Source organism: Phacochoerus africanus, chromosome 4 (assembly GCF_016906955.1).
Source record: "Phacochoerus africanus isolate WHEZ1 chromosome 4, ROS_Pafr_v1, whole genome shotgun sequence".
Taxonomy (NCBI): Eukaryota; Metazoa; Chordata; class Mammalia; order Artiodactyla; family Suidae; genus Phacochoerus; species Phacochoerus africanus.
Window position 1 is genome coordinate 66,550,216 of NC_062547.1, and position 16,548 is coordinate 66,566,763.

Consider the following 16,548-nt stretch of genomic DNA (forward strand, 5'->3'; position numbering starts at 1 on the left):
GTAACTGAGGGTGACAGGGTCACCTTGAGCCCCAGATGCTCGCGCGGTGACAGATGGCGTTGGCAAACCTGATTATCAGCCCCCGTGCCAGCGCCTGTGGCACCTGCATCCCCCGCCCCTCCCCCCGGTCCCCCAGCACTCATTACCCACCCATTACTAGGCCTGGGGGGAGGGGCCGACTGGCATTGCCCGGGAGGGGGCAGGGACTCCAGGGGCCCCCCTGGCACCAAGGTTCCCAGCTGGCTCCCCGGCTGGCAGGAGGTGGGCACAGCTGAAGGGGGGGGGGAAACAGGCACCTCATGCCTGCCAGGGAGAGGGGTGCTGTGGTGCCAGGGCTGAGCTGCCCACTCGGACACTGCTTGGGGTTGGCACAGAACCCTGCAGGGAGGAAGGAGTGTATGTGTCCCTCCCCCACCCCGTGGGCCCCTCGTGACCCTCCCCCCACCTCAGGGCCCTTGGAGCAGGGTCTTGGGAGCTGCCTGCCGGGCCTGTTCCCACCCCGCTGTGCAGGCCTGTGGGGTCAGAGTTCACGGGCTCCCACGCCCCGCTGGCCCATCTGTTTCCTCGGGTCCCCTCCTCCTGCTCCCCTCACCTGGAGCCTTCCTTCCTGAGGCAGGAAGAGGGCTGAGTGGGGCCTGGCCAGCCTTCCCTCCCCAAGTCCCCCCCCCCACCGCCCTGCGCTCCGGGGGGCATTTGGAGGCAACCCTGACAGCGCCACATGTCCCTGTGTCTGTGCCAGACGGGCCCATCTGCTAAGGCCCTGGTTCCAGCCGCCCAAAGCCAGGCTGCCCTCATCCGCTGCAGACCCTGCTCCCAGCTGAGGAAGGAGAGCCCCTGATGCCCATGCTCCAGCACAGGGCCACCTCCCTCCCAGGAAACCCCAACTGGAGGAACACACACACACACACACACACACACACACACACACACACGCGCACAACTAGACTCAGCCAACATTTACGGTTCCTTAATGCCACACTGGGCAAGGGGCTGTGTGGAGACCCAGGGGGTGGGGGGTGGGGTGGGGGCAGCTGGGAGCACACGGGTCCTGCCTCTGACTTGGGGAGCCCAGGTTTCCCCTAGCAGATCCATCTGCTTCCCAGCTTTGGTTTCTTGGGCTCCCTAGGACAAGGTCATCACTGTGTCTCCTGGTCTGGGTGGGGCCATACAGCCTCTCTGCAGCTGGGACTGGATCTCAGACTCATTCTGTGAGAGGAGGTCCAGCTTGTTAGTTAAACCAGGAACCAGGGAGTTCCTGTTGTGGTTCAGTGGGTTAAGAACCAAACTAGTTACAACTATAAATATAATAAAATTCATTGAGTAATTAAAAAAAAAAGAGGAGTTCCCGTCGTGGCGCAGTGGTTAACGAATCCGACTAGGAACCATGAGGTTGCGGGTTCGGTCCCTGCCCTTGCTCAGTGGGTTAACGATCCGGCGTTGCCGTGAGCTGTGGTGTAGGTTGCAGACGCGGCTCGGATCCCGCGTTGCTGTGGCTCTGGCGTAGGCCGGTGGCTACAGCTCCGATTCAACCCCTAGCCTGGGAACCTCCATATGCCACAGGAGTGGCCCAAGAAATAGCAACAACAACAACAACAAAAGACAAAAAAAATTTGTAAAAAAAAAAAAAAAAAAAAGAACACCAACCTTTCAAAAACAGAACTTTTCTTTGCCATGCCAAAAAAAAAAAAAAAAAACCCAAAAAAACCCAACTAGTGTCCATGAGGATGTAGGTTCAAACCCAGGCCTTGCTCAGTGGGTTAAGGATCCAGTGTTGCCATGAGCCATGGCAGAGGTCACAGACAGGCTGGGATCTACTGTTGCTGTGGCTGTGGCTGTGGCAGAGGCCGGCAGCTGCAGCTCAGATTCAAACCCTAACCTGGGAACCTCCATATGCTGCAGGTTGGCCCTGCAAAAAAAAAAAAAAAGAAAAGAAAAGCAGGAACCACCATGGCTTGAGTTGGAATGCTGGCTCTGCCACATACAGTGGTGTGACTCTGAGTGGGTGACTTCACTTCTTGGGGCCTCAGTTTCCTTTTCCATAAAATGGGATGATACAAACCTCTGTGTCATGGAGCTGCTTTGAGGATGACACAAGTTAGTAAGTGCAACCACTCAGAGCAGGGCCTGGCAAAGAGTGTGTGCTCAATAAGTGTGCTAAGACTATGAGAGCACCCTCCCCCAGGGCTGGGGCTATGCCTGGTGTCCCTGGGAGCAGGGTGAGGACGCTGGCAATCTGTCTGGCAGTCCTTGCAATCCTGGTCTCTTGACCCAGTGTGCATGGTCCAGGTTGGCCTGACTTCCCCCATCTCTCCCAGGTGCATGCATCTATGTATTTACCCATGATGCTCAGCTCATGCCTTTGGGCTGCACTGACACCCCTCAATCAGCACAATGGACATCTTCACCCACTGACGGGAGGCTAGGCTGACTGCCCGACACCAGAGGACCACAGTTGCCCAATGCTTGCAAGTGGGCACACAGCTCTTGCAGAGGATGAGCTGCTCACGGTCTGAGCTGGGGATGTAGAAGGAGGAGCCGTGGCCAAAGTAGAGAAGTTTGCAGAGGTGGACAGCCATGCAACCTAGCAGGGAGAGCATCTGAGGGCAGAGACACAGAGATGAGTGGAGTCTCTGGCAGTGGAGTCTGGAGCCAGAGATTCCATTGTACCTTGACAGGCATGGATGCCTGGACTCGAATCCTGACTCTGCCATCGGCTGGCTGTGTGTAGAGCAAATTATTCAACATCTCTGAACCTCAGTTTCCTCAACTATGAAATTAACAAAGTTCAACCAGGTAAAAAAAAGAAAGAAAGAAAGAAAGAAAACCAGAGTTCCCATTGTGACCCAGCAGATTAAGAAGCCCACAAAATATCTGCGAGGATTCGGATTCAATCCCTGGCCTTACTCAGGGCTTAAGGATCCAGCGTTGCTGCAAGCTGCAGTGTAAATTGCAGATGCGGCTCTGGTCCAGTGTGGCCATGGCTGTGGCATAGGCCTACATCTGCGGCTCTGATTTGACCCCTAGCCCAGGAATTTCCGTATGCTGCAGGTGCCGCCCTAAAAGGAAAAAAAAAGAGAGAAAACTACTACTAGAGGATTAATACAAGGCAGGGCTGCTTTTCCTAAGCAAGAGACAATGATATGATGCCCTGGGGACTGGCACTTCTAGGAAGCTGCTGACACCTCTAGGAGTAGGGGACAGCAGGAAGGGTGGTTTTACCGGTTCCCAGGGAAGGATTAAACAGAAAACCATTAGCTCATTGCCAGGCACACAGTCGGTACTCAATTAATGACAGTTCTTCATATGAACCCCTGCAACTAAACGGATGTATCAACTTGCTCTGATTATGGCTCTTCTCTGTTTTTCAGGTTTTTTTTTTTTTTTTCTTTTTAGGGCCGCACCCACAGCATATGGAAGTTCCCAGGCTAGGGGTCAAATCAGAGCTATAGCAGCCAGCCTACAGCACGGCCACAGCCACAGCAGCCCAGGGACAGAGCCACATCTGGGACCTACACTGCAGTTCATGGCAATGCCATATCTTTAACCCACTTAGCGAGGCCAGGGATCGAACACTTATCTTCATCATTAATAGGTTTGTTACCACTGAGCCACCGTGGGAATTCTGGCCCTTCTCTGTTTAAACCCTGCACCCCTTCCTCCCCTCTGACGCCTCCAGCCTCCACATCTCCCTCCCTTCCCCTCTCTCACTGCCCCAGGCATCCTGGCCTCCTCACGGTTCCTTCAATGTGCCCAATTTATGTCTTCCCTAGGATGCTGCCCCTGCTGTGCCCTCCCCTGGATCACTCTTCCATCCACCCTCCCCAGAGCTCATTCCAATACATCCTTCCTTCCTTGGAAGCACCCCCAAGACAAACTTCACCTTCCCGGTAGTCTGTCTCCTAGCACCCTCATCTCTTTCTTCACAGGCACACAGCAATTTATTGTCCTGTCTCTAGGAGGCAGGAGCAAGGTGCAGGAGGATTGTTAACTTTCCTCTCTCACCCAGAATATCCAGTACCTGAAGATAGGGACTTTCTACATTTTGTTTAAGGCTATAACCCCAGGAGGTGCATCATAACAAAAGCTAACACTGGAGTTCCCACTGTGGCTCAGTGGTTAACAAACCCAACTAGGAACCATAAGGTTGCGGGTTCGATCCCTGATATCGCAAAAAAAATTAAAAATTAAAAAAATAAATGAAAGCTATCACTTACCAAGCCCTGCTGAGCCCATGATACATACTCCTTCCTTCCCACAATGCTGCCAGGCTGGAGCCATCATTACAGATGAGGAAACTGAGACCCAAAGAAGTCCCTTGAGGAGTCAGGAAATGTGCGGGCTGTGGCGCACTGGGATCAGCTGCGACTCTGCAGCACCAGGACGCAGCTTCGATCCCCAGCTTGGCACAGTGGGTTAAAGGATCTGGCACTGCCGCAGCTGCAGTGTAGGTCAAAACTACAGCTCATATCTGATCCCTGGCCCGGGAACTCCATATGCCACAGGACAGCCACACAGCTGTGAGGCGACTGCTAGCCCTTAGAGCATCCTTGTGTCCCTCTGGGACAGTTGCAGTTCTGAGAGAAGGTACATAACTGGATCCTAGACCAGGGTCCCCTTTGCAGGATGTGGTGTGCATGGCCATATGGGGCAACTGAAGCAGCTGGTCCTGGGCTGTGCAATCACCACCAAGTTGCCCAGATTCAGTGAAGTTTTGCTGAATGGATAACAAGCCAAGGGGTCTTGGGAACTGACTCCACTAAGTGTAGTCCCAAACACTTTGCTCGTGTTGTCAACTCTTTTTTTGTCTTTTGTCTTTTTTGTTGTTGTTGTTGTTGTTGCTATTTCTTGGGCCGCTCCTGCTGCATATGGAGGTTCCCAGGCTAGGGGTTGAATCGGAGCTGTAGCCACCGGCCTACACCAGAGCCACAGCAACGCGGGATCCGAGCCGCGTCTGCAACCTACACCACAGCTCATGGCAACGCCGGATCGTTAACCCACTGAGCAAGGGCAGGGACCGAACCCGCAACCTCATGGTTCCTAGTCGGATTCGTTAACCACTGCGCCACGACGGGAACTCCGTGTTGTCAACTCTTATTAGCTCCTTTTTGCAAAAGTGGAAATTGAGCCATTGAGAAGGAAAACCATTTAAACATAGAAATCAGCAGCTAGGAGTTCCCTCTGTGGCTCAGTGGGATAAGAACCCGACATAGTGTCCAAGAGGATGAGGGCTCGATCCTCGGCCTTGCTCAGTAGGTTAAATATCCAGTGTTGCTGCAACCTGCAGTCTTCACAGACGAGGCTCAGTGTTGCCGTGGCTGTGACACACGCTGGCAGCTGCAGCTCCTATTTGATCCCTGGCCTGGGAACTTCCATATGCTGCAGGTGCAGCCAGAAAAAGAGGAAAGATAGAAAGACAGAAAGAAAGGAAGGAAGGAAGGGAGAAAGAGAGGGAGGGAGGGAGTAAGGCAGAATTTGAACTGAGGTATGCCTAGCTCCAAAGCCTGAGCCATAAACAACACATGCTGTGAATTACCAAAACCTTTATAGAGCACCAGCTGAAGGTAGCTGTGAGAGCTCCCCTTACCCCTCTCATTCAGGCTGCCCAACAGCCCTTAGGAGGCAAATACTACTATTACTCATTCATTCATTCATTCAACAAATACTTGCTGAGAGCTCACAGTGTGCCTGCCTCTGCTCTAGAGCAGGAATAGGGATACAGAAGTGAACAAGGCATCAAAACCCTTGCCCTGGTGGAGCAAACATTCTAGCAAGGGAGACATGATAAATGCAGCTACAAAATCAGTGCCATTGGAGTTCCCGTCGTGGCGCAGTGGTTAACGAATCCGACTAGGAACCATGAGGTTGCGGGTTCGGTCCCTGCCCTTGCTCAGTGGGTTAACGATCCGACGTTGCCGTGAGCTGTGGTGTGGGTTGCAGACGCGGCTCGAATCCCGCGTTGCTGTGGCTCTGGCGTAGGCCGGTGGCTACAGCTCCGATTCAACCCCTAGCCTGGGAACCTCCATATGCCGAGGGAGCGGCCCAAGAAATAGCAACAACAACAACAACAGATAAAAGACAAAAAGACAAAAAAAAAATCAGTGCCATTTGTTGGGTGATGATGTGAACTACCATGAGAAATAAAGCAGAAAGGGGGAAACATTTAAGAACAACGTTTGAAGAGTTCCTCTGTGGCTCAGTGAGTTAATCAACCAGCTTTGTCACCGCAGTAGCTCGGGTTACTGTTGTGGTGAGGGTTCAATCCCTGGCCCAGGAACTTCTACACGCCAAAAAGTAAATTAAAAAAATAGATAAAATAAAAACATTTGAGTAGAAACCTGAAGGAGGTAAGAGAAGGAGCCATAGAATTTCAGGTGTGAGGAGAGTTGGAGGCAAAGGGAACAGCCAGTGCAAAGGCCCTGAGGTTGACATAATATTGGTGTGTGTGAAGAAAAGCAAAGTGGCTGGTGTGGCAGGAGCAAAGTGGGCAAGGGGGAGAGTGGGAGGAGGTGAGAACAGGAAGTGATGGGCAGGTCGTGCAGGGCCTTATGGGTAACCAGAAGGACTCAGATGTTTGCTCTGAGTGAAACGGGAACCATGGAGTGTTCTGAGCAGAGGAGGGATGTGATGACCCCCAGGTGTTCACAGATGACCTCTCGCCACTAGATGGAAAAATAGATTCAAGGGACAGTGTGGCCATAGCAAAAGCTGGGAGACCAAGATGGAGGCAACTTCACTGGCTCAAGTGGGAGAGGCTTACACCCCATTTTTGAAGGGACAAAACTGAAGATCAAAGACCTTTAGGTGAAGGATGCAGGGCTGACCCCAAATCTGTCTGGTGCTACAGCCTGGGCTCTGTCAACACTGAAATCCAGCCCTTGCCTTCCCCTACCCATACACTTACTTGAGTGAAGGGCACAGCTTTGCACATTTCCTAGGCCACTCCTTATGGGTCTAGTGGCAGAGATACAGTGGCACCCACGTCCTGCTCATGCTGCAGCCCGCCTATCCTCAGATGCCCAGTTTTCGGGAGGCCCAAGAAGACCTTCCAGCTGCCAAGGACAGAGGACAAAGGATGGCACTGGGAAAGCTGGGGACCCTTGACCTGGAGCCTGGATCTGACTGGCAGCAGCCCGGGGCTGAGGTGGGGGTACCCACCGTCCAGGCCTCCCTGAGCCTGTGGGCAGCCAGACCCCACTGAGCAGACTCAGCTGGCTGAGGATCATCTGTCTGTTTGGGACTAGGCTCAGGGTCCTGGGCATCAGACAGACCCTGCTGTCTGACAATTGGAATCTGGGCCCTCTATATCCACTTTTTTTTGTTTGTTTTTGTTTTTTTGTTTTTTTGTTTTTTGTGGGTTTTTTTTTTTTTTTTTGGCTACCCCTTGGCATGTGGCATTCCCAAGCCAGGGATCAGATCTGAGCCACAGTTGCAACTTATGCCACAGCCACAGCTAAGGCAATGCAGGATCCTTTAACCCACTGTGCCAGCTGGGTTTGAACCTGTGCTGCAGAGACACAACCAATACAGTTGTGCCACAGGGGGAACTCCCCTCTAGATCAACTTTTTTTTTTTTTTTTGGTCTTTTTAGGGCTGCACCTGCAGCATATGGAAATTCCCAGGCTAGGGGTCGAATCGGAACCGCAGCCACTGGCCTATGCCACAGCCACAGCAACATGGGATCCAAGCCCCATCTGTGAACTACACCGCTGCTCTAGGCAGCGCCAGATCCTTAACCCACTGAGCAAGGCCAGGGATTGAACCTGAGTCCTCATAGATACTAGTCAAGTTCATTTTCACTGAGCCACAAAGGGAACTCCTCTAGTTCCACTTTTAATGGCTTGCCCCCTACCTGGGCAGCCTGGGAGGCACTTCTACAAATCCACAGTGGGGAAGAGAGTAAACCTGCTGGGTTCCCACCCCTCTCCCTAGCCTGGCAGGGGATCTGGGAGCTGGGCCTGTGAGTTTACGGCCTCAACCTTCCTCTTCTGTAATATGGACAGAGCAACAGTCCTTACTTGGTAGGATTGTTCTGAAGACTGGAGAGAATCTACGTAAAGAGCCTTAGACAGAACTTCACTCAGTAGCACCAGGAGTAAGCCATGATTAACACTATATTGCTGTTGTGGGTTTTCTGGGTTTTTTTGTTTTTCATTTTAGGGCTGCACCTGAGGCATGTGGAAGTTCCCAGGCTAAAGGTCAAATTGGAGCTGCAGCTTCCATTATACATCATGGCCATAGCAATGCCAGATCTGAGCCAAATCTGCAACCTATGATGCCCCAGCTCATGGCAATACTGGATCCTTAAACCACTTAGCGGGGCCAGGGATTGAACCTGCATCTTCATGGATACTAGTCAGGTTATTAATCCACCGAGCTGCAACGGGAACTCCCCTGTTGTTTTTTTCTCCTTTTCTTTCTTTTTTTTCTTTTTTTTTTTTTTTTGTGATCTTCTTAGGGCTGCACTCACAGCATAAAGAGGTTCCAGGCTGGTGGTCCCATCAGAGCTGTAGCCACTGGCCTACACCACAGCCACAGCAACATGGGATCCGAGCTGTGTCTGGGACCACAGCTCATGGCAATGCCGGATCCTTAACCCACTGAGTGAGGCCAGGGATTGAACTTGTAAGCTCATGGTTACTAGTTGGGTTCATTAACTGCTGAGCCATGACAGGAACTCCTCTCCTTTTCTTTCTTTTTTTTTTTTTTTTTTTGTCCTTTTAGGGCCACACCCGTGGCATATGGAGGTTCCCAGGCTAGGGGTCTGATTGGAACTGTTGCTGCTGGCCTACATCACAGCCACAGCCATGGCAGATCAGAGCCATGTCTGTAACCCACACCACAGGTCACAGCAACGATGGATCCTTAACCCACTGAGCAAGGCCAGGGATAGAACCCACAACCTCATGGTTCCTAGTCGGATTCGTTCCCACTGTGCTACAGCGGGAACTCCTCCTTTTTTTTTTTCCTTTCTTTCTTTCTTTCTTTTTTTGGCTATGCCCAAGGCATTTGGAAATTCCTAGGGCCAGGGATCTAACTCGTGCCAAGGCAATGACAATAAAGGATCCTTAACCTGCTAGGCCACCAGGGAACTCCTAATTTTTTTTTTCTTTAGCATGCATTAGAGGCCAGGCATAATTCTGAGCCCTGGAGGTACAGAAGGACAGCATGGAAAATGGGTCCTTGATGCCACGGATTTTACACTGTAGTGCAGAAAACAGACAACGCAAGATAAATAAGATGATTACAGAATCTTAAGTGTTTGGAAGATACTAAAATGGGATGTGCCTTAGAGGGGTGGGAGTGGGGGCTTCTGCCACCAGGGTTGTCAGGGAAGGCCTTCTCGTGAGGTGACTTTTTTTTTTTTTGGTCTTTTTAGGGCCACACCCGCGGCATATGGATGTTCCCAGGCTAGGGGTCGAATCCAAGCTGTAGCTGCTGGCCTACACCACAGCCACAGCAACTCAGGATCCGAGCTGCGTCTAGGACCTACCACAGCTCATGGCAACGCTGGATCCTTAACCAGCGAGGCCAGGGCTCAAATACTAACTAATACTAGTTAGATTCATTTCCTATGTGCCACGACGGAAACTCCAGAGGTAACATTTTTACAAAGACCCTAGGTGCGGTGGAAATAGCCTAGTGGGGAGCGGTGGTTGGAGTGCTGAAAGGAAAAAAAAAAAAAAAAGCCCATGTCCCAGGTTTTGGGGCCCTGGAGCCGCCTGGGGAGCGACGGGGGGATTTCGAGCCAAGATCTGGCACCTCCGAGGACCCCATGTACCACCCAGGTAAGTAGCTGCTGTCTGTAAAGCAAAGAGAAGCTGCAGGGTGCGTGCTTCCCGCTCCTGCCCAAGCCCAGCTGCCAGTGCTATGGTGTGAGCCTGCCCTCTGGCGGCGACTCTCGGTACTGCACGGCGGCCTTGCGCAGGACGCCTTCTTCCCGGACACCGCACCTGCAGGTGCCCGGGGGGCCTTCCACTCACCTGCTACATCCGACCCTGAGCGTCCCCTAGCTGCCCTTCCGCTGTCCTCTAAACCCAACTAACGGCAGCTCCGTCCTGCCAGGTGCTAAGGCACCAAATTTTGGAGCATCTTTTACCTTTCTCTTTCTCTGACCCCACCTCCCTCCCCAATTTCATATGACAGCAAGTCCTATCCACTTTAGAATCTACCCAGAACAGGAGTTCCCATTGTGGCGCAGCGGAAACGAATCCGACTAGGAACTATGAGGTTGCGGGTTCGATCCCTGGCCCCGTTCAGTGGGTTAAGGATCCAGCATTGCTGTAAGCTCCGCTGTGTGTAGGTCGCAGACGCAGCTCGGATCTGGCATTGCTGTGGCTGTGGTGTAGGCCGGAAGCAACAGGCTCTGATTAGACCTCTAGCCTGGGAACCTCCATATGCCCCAGGTGCGTCCCTAAAAAAAAGACAAAAAAAAAAAAAGAAGAAGAATCTACCCAGAACCCGCCAGCTTCTCGGTCCCTCATCTGGACATGGTCCCCATTATCTCCCACCTGAACTAGTTCAGTCCCTCCGCCCTGGTACCCCACCTCCTGCCTCCTCCTCTCCCTTACCAAGTCTGTTTTCTCCATAGCACCCAGAGCCCCAGCACGCCACTCCTGTGCTCAGAACGTTCCGGGGCTCCCACTTCATTAGGGTTAGCAGCCAAAGTCCTCAAGGAAGCCTGCCAGGCCTTGCTCTGTCTGCTCCCATCACCTCCCCACCCTCATCTCACCCCACTCTCTCCCCATTTTCTCACTCCGTCCAGCCACACCGACCTCTTCGCGATTCTCCAGACTCGCCAGGCAAAATCCCACAATCCTACACAGTTGTGCAGAGGGCTGCGACACTCTTTAAGTTTCAACAAGGTAAGGTATCTAGGAAAAACGAAGTTAAAAAATTTCACAACAGGGTGCTGTCCTTTTAGGGAAGGGGGATAAGAATTTACAGGTACAGTTTAATTGTATCTGCACATTGAAAAGATTGGCACGGAGTTCCCGTTGTGGCGCAGTGGTTAACGAATCCGACTAGGAACCACGAGGTTGAGGGTTCGGTCCCTGCCCTTGCTCAGTGGGTTAACGATCCGGCGTTGCCGTGAGCTGTGGTGTAGGTTGCAGACGCGGCTCGGATCCCGCGTTGCTGTGGCTCTGGTGTAGGCCGGTGGCTACAGCTCCGATTCAACCCCTAGCCTGGGAACCTCCATATGTCGCGGTAGCGGCCCAAGAAATAGCAAAAAGACAAAAAAAAAAAAAAGATTGGCAGGATTTTCTTATTGGGGCAGGGCATGTAAATAGGCAGATAAAATGGGGGGGAGGGTCACTTTAGAGTTTAAAAACTCAGTGCAGGAGTTCCCTTTGTGGCACAGCAAAAACGAATCCAACTGGTATCCATGAGGACTTGGGTTCAATCCCTGGCCCTGCTCAGTGGGTTAAGGATCAGGCGTTGCCATGGTGTAGATGAAAGACACAGCTTGGATCACATATTGCTGTGGCTATGGGGTAGGCCAGCAGCTGTAGCTGGAATTTGACCCCTAGCCTGGGAAACTCCATATGTGGCCCTAAAAAGGAAAAAAAAAAAAAAAAAGAGGAACCTGATTAGTATCCATGAGGATGCAAGTTCGATCCCTGCCCCCCTCCCCCACCTCCGTTTAGTGGGTTAATGATTGGGCATTACTGTGAGCTGCAGTGTAGGTCACAGACGTGGCTCAAATATGGCATTGCTGTGGCTGGGGTGTAGGCTGGCAGCTGCAGCTCCAATTTAACCCCTACCCTGAAAACTTCCATATGCTGAAGGTGCGGCCCTAAAAAAAAACTTCAGTGCAAAAAAAAGCGAAAAACAAAAACTTAAGGAGTTCCCTGGTGGCCTACCAGTTAAGGATCCCATGTTGTCACTGCTGTGGTGGAGGTTTGATCCCTGGCCCAGGAACTTCTGCATGCTAGGGGCATGGCTGAAAATAAATAAATAAGGACTTCCCATTATGGCTCAATGGTAATGAATCCAACTAGTATCCACGAGGATGCAGGTTTCATCCCTGGCCTTGATCAGTGAATTAAAGGCCTGGTGTTGTGGTCAGCTGTGGTGTAGGTCGCAGATGCAGCTCGTACGTTGCTGTGGCTGTGGTGTAGTCTGGCGGCTACAGCTGTGATTGGACCCCTAGCCTGGGAACTTCCATATGCCACAGGTGCGGCCCTAGAAAGTAAATACATAAATAAATAAAAGATAAACAAAAACACAAAATACACCAATCTATACCATATTCTTTGTACAATTGTTTGTTCTACCTCTCGCTTTTTTTTTTTTTTGCCACACCCTCGGCATGTGGAAGTTGCTAGGCCATAGATGGAACCCACCCCACAGCAGTAACAATGCCATATCCTTAACTCACTGCACCACCAGGGAACTCCCGGCCCCTTGCTTTTTATGTGAAGTGTTTCCTGGGCATTCAAATAAGTATAGATGAAATGTATAATATATGTAAAGATATAGTAATATATAGGTAATATAGATAAATATATATAATAGATAAAAACATAACAAACATCCCTGTACTCATTATCCCAATTAAGAAGTAAAAGATTACAGGAGTTCCCACTGTGGATCAGCAGGTTAAGAATCTGACTAGTATCCATGAGGACGTAGGTTCAATACATGGCCTTGCTCAGTGGATTAAAGAATCCTGCGTTGCTGTTGCTGTGTGTAGGCCATCAGTTGCAGCTCCGATTTGACCCCTAGCCTGAGAATTTCCACATGCCTCATGGGAGTCCCATTGTGGCAGAGTGGAAACGAATCCACTAGTAACCATGAGGTTTCGGATTCAATCCCTGGCCTCGCTCAGTGTGTTAAGAATTTTGCAATTCAATCCCTAGCCTGGGAACCCCCATATGTCACGAGTGCAGCCCTTAAAAAAAAAAAAGCGTATGCCTCAGGGGTGGCCCCCCAAAACATGAATAAATAAATAAATAAAAGTAAAATATTATAGATATGAGGGAAACTGGCTCTATACTTGTCCCTAATTCCTGAATTTACCATTAATAATCTCCACACCTGTATTCATTGTTTTACTATATATGTGTCCATTCAGAAAAGATACATAAAATTGTTTTCTTTTAAACAACATACATGGTATCAGGAAGTATATATTCTTTTAACTTTTATCTGTCCCCCCCTTCACATTCCTTCCTTTTCATGGCTGAAGAGTATTCCATGGCACATGTCTACCCCAGGTTTATTTCTCCATTGTCCCAATTTTAACCATCACAAAAAATCCTGTAAAGAATATTGCATAACATGACCTTTTGCACCTGGCTTTTTGCACTTACTCTATCTGGGAGTTTGCTCCTTTTCAGTGGTTCACATTCCTGGCTTCATATTAGAGTCACTTGTAAGTGAGGAATCAGTGCTAATCAATTACTTCACTGGAATCTCTGGGGATGTGCCCCAGACATGGGGGTTTTAAAAAAGCACCTCAGGGGAGTTCCCCCTGTGGCTCAGTAGGTTACAAACTCAACCAGTATCCATGAGGATGCAGGTTTGATCCCTGGCCTTGTTCAGTGGGTTAAGGGTGAGCTGCAGTGTAGGTTGCAGATGCAGCTTGGATCCTGTGTTGCTGTGGCCATGGCTGTGGCTGGCAGCTGTAGCTCCAATTCGATGCCTAGCCTGGGAATCTCCACATGCCATAGGTGCAGCCCTAAAAAAGCAAAAAAATAAAAATAAAAAATAAGGAGTTCCTGTCGTGGCTCAGTGGTTAATGAATCTGACTAGGAACAATGAGGTTGTGGGTTCAATCCCTGGCCTTGCTCAGTGGGTTAGGGATTTGGCATTGCCATGAGCTGTGGTGTAGGTGCAGACATGGATCGGATCCTGAGTTGCTGTGGCTCTGGAGTAGGCTGGCAGCTACAGCTCTGATTAGACCCCTAGCCTGGGAACCTCCATATGCCATGGGAGCAGCCCAAGAAATGGCAAACAAACAAACAAACAAACAAAAAGAGAGTTCCCATGTGACAAAAAAAAATTCGCATGCAATGGAATATCATTCAGCTGTAAAAAGGAATAAGGTACTGTATTCATTCGCTAGGGCTCCTATAACAAAGTACAACAGACTGGGGGGGTCTTAACAGAAATTTATTTGCTCACAGTTATGGAGGCTGGAAGTTCAAGATCAATGTGTCACTGTAGTTGGTTTCCTCTGAGGCCTCTCTCTTGTAGCTAGCCATCTTCTCCCTGTGTCTTTACATATGTACTGTTGACATTTTAACATATGAATTTGTGAGGGACTTGTTATGGATACTGTATGTGTTACAGTATGGGTGAATCTTGAAAACATGACAAGAAAAAGAATGTATACACAAATGGTCACAAAGAATATGATTCCGTTTACATGAAATGTCCAGAATTGACAAATCTGTAGAGACAGAGAGTAAATCCATGGTTGCCAGGGGCTGGGGGGAGGGGGAAATAGAGAGTTTCTGCTTAATGGATAGCATGGAAATGTCCAAGAATGAAATTAGAGGAGTTCCCACTGTGGCACAGCCAATTAATGGTCCAGCTTATCTCTGTGGCACTGCTGGTTAAATCCCCAGCTTGGTGCAGTGGATTAAGGATACGGTGTTGCCACAGCTGTGGTGTAGGTCACTGCTCAATAAATTTTTTTTTTTTTTTTTTGCTTTTTAGGGTCACACCCATGGAACATGGAGGTTCCCAGGCTAGGGGTCCAACTGGAGCTACAGCTGCTGGCCTACACCACAGCCACATCAGATCTGAGCTGGGTCTGCATCCTACACCACAGCTCACGGCAATGCCAGATCCTTAACCTACTGAGCGAGGCCAGGGATCAAACCCACAACCTCATGGTTGCTAGTCAGATTCGTGCCCACTGTGCCACAACAGGAACTCCACAATAATTAATGTTATGTGAACATTACCTCAATTGAAGGCCTGCCCTTAGAAGTCCCCTCTCTATTTGGCACCTACATGGGTACAGAGAACCCCAGCAGCTGAAATTCGGCTGCTTTGACATCAGAGTGCCAACTTTTAATCTCCAAACTGAGGTCCTATCTTAAAACTCAGAGTGGCTCCCAAATTTCCTGATTTAGTAAGAGACTGCAGCTTAGATGTCCCCAACTTGGCCACCTACCAGCCCGATTCCAGGCACATGTGGAAGTTTCTGGGTCAGGGGTCAAAATGACACCACAGCAGAGACCTGAGCCACAGCAGTGACATAGCCAGGTCCTTAACCACTGGGCCACCAGGGAACTTCTCCAGGCACTTTCTTTCCTCTTCACTTCCACTGTAATTATTTCTGTGTTTCACCCACACGGTTGTGAGCTATTTGAAGTCAGGAGCCATCATCTCTGTTTCACTTCCTATCTCTTCAAATGTCCAAGGATTGGTGGGGGAGTGTCTGTTGAGTTAAACCTGAATGACAAGCAAGAGCCCACCTTGCTTAGATCCTGGGAGACAGTTCTAGGCATGATTATAGCAAAAGTAATGCAAAGGCCCTGTAGCCAATGTAGGTCAGGGACCATGTGGCCCCTTGTGGCCCCTCCTACCTTCTAATATGTCTTCCTGCTTCTTCTTCTTCTTTTTTTTCCTTTTTCTTTTTTGGCCACACCTGAGGCATATGGAAGTTCCCAGGCCAGGTATTAAATATGAACCGTAGCTGCAGCAATGCCAGAGCCTTAACCCACTGCGCAGGGCTGAGAATCCAACTGGTACCTCCACAGAGACAAGCCAGATCATTAACCCACTGTGCCACAGTGAGAACTCCATAATATTTTTTTATGGCCTATATGGAAGTTCCTGGGCCAGGGATTGAATCTCTGCCTTTGCAGTGACCTGAGCTGCTGCAGTCAGATTCTTCTTTTTTTTTTTTTTTTTGTCTTTTTTATATTTTTAGGGCCACTCCTGCAGCATATGGAGGTTCTCAGGCTAGGGATCGAATCAGAGTTACAGGTGCCAGCCTACACCACAGCCACTCGGGATCAGAGCTGGCAGAGCTACAGCTGCCAGCCTACACCACAGCCACTTGGGATCTGAGCTGTGTCTTTGACCTACACCACAGCTCACTGCAACACCAGATCCTTAACCCACTGATTGAGTCCAAGGATTGAACCCGCATCCTCATGGATACTAGTCAGGTTAGTTACCCCCGCAAGCCATAATGGGAATTCCCCCTGTAGATTTATTGTACATACTATGTAGCTGTGTTTTTCACACTATGGGTCATGGGGGCCCATTACTATTATTTTATGTATGTATGTATGTATTTTTGCTTTTTAGGGCCATACCTGCGGCATATGGAAGTTCCTAGGCTATGGGTCGAATCAGAGTTACAGGTGCCAGCCTACACCATAGCCACTCGGGATCAGAGCTATGTCTGCAACCCACACCACAGCTCACGCTGACGCAAGATCCCCGACCCACTGAGCGAGGCCAGGGATCGAACCTGCATCCTCATGGATACTAGTCGGATTAGTTTCTGCCGAGCCACAATAGGAATTCCTATTATTATTGTTTTAAAATTTTATATCCACACCCACAGTATATGGAAGTTCC

General features: G+C 50.0%; 1 protein-coding gene across 1 annotated transcript; it reads right to left on the reverse strand.

Moving 5' to 3' along the window:
- Window positions 1–2,351: 2,351 nt before the first annotated feature.
- Window positions 2,352–7,223, reverse strand: DAND5 (DAN domain BMP antagonist family member 5). The gene is given in 3 exon segments (XM_053743498.1): window positions 2,352–2,597; window positions 6,902–7,066; window positions 7,068–7,223. Coding segments are annotated over 3 exon segments (567 nt in total).
- Window positions 7,224–16,548: the final 9,325 nt, after the last annotated feature.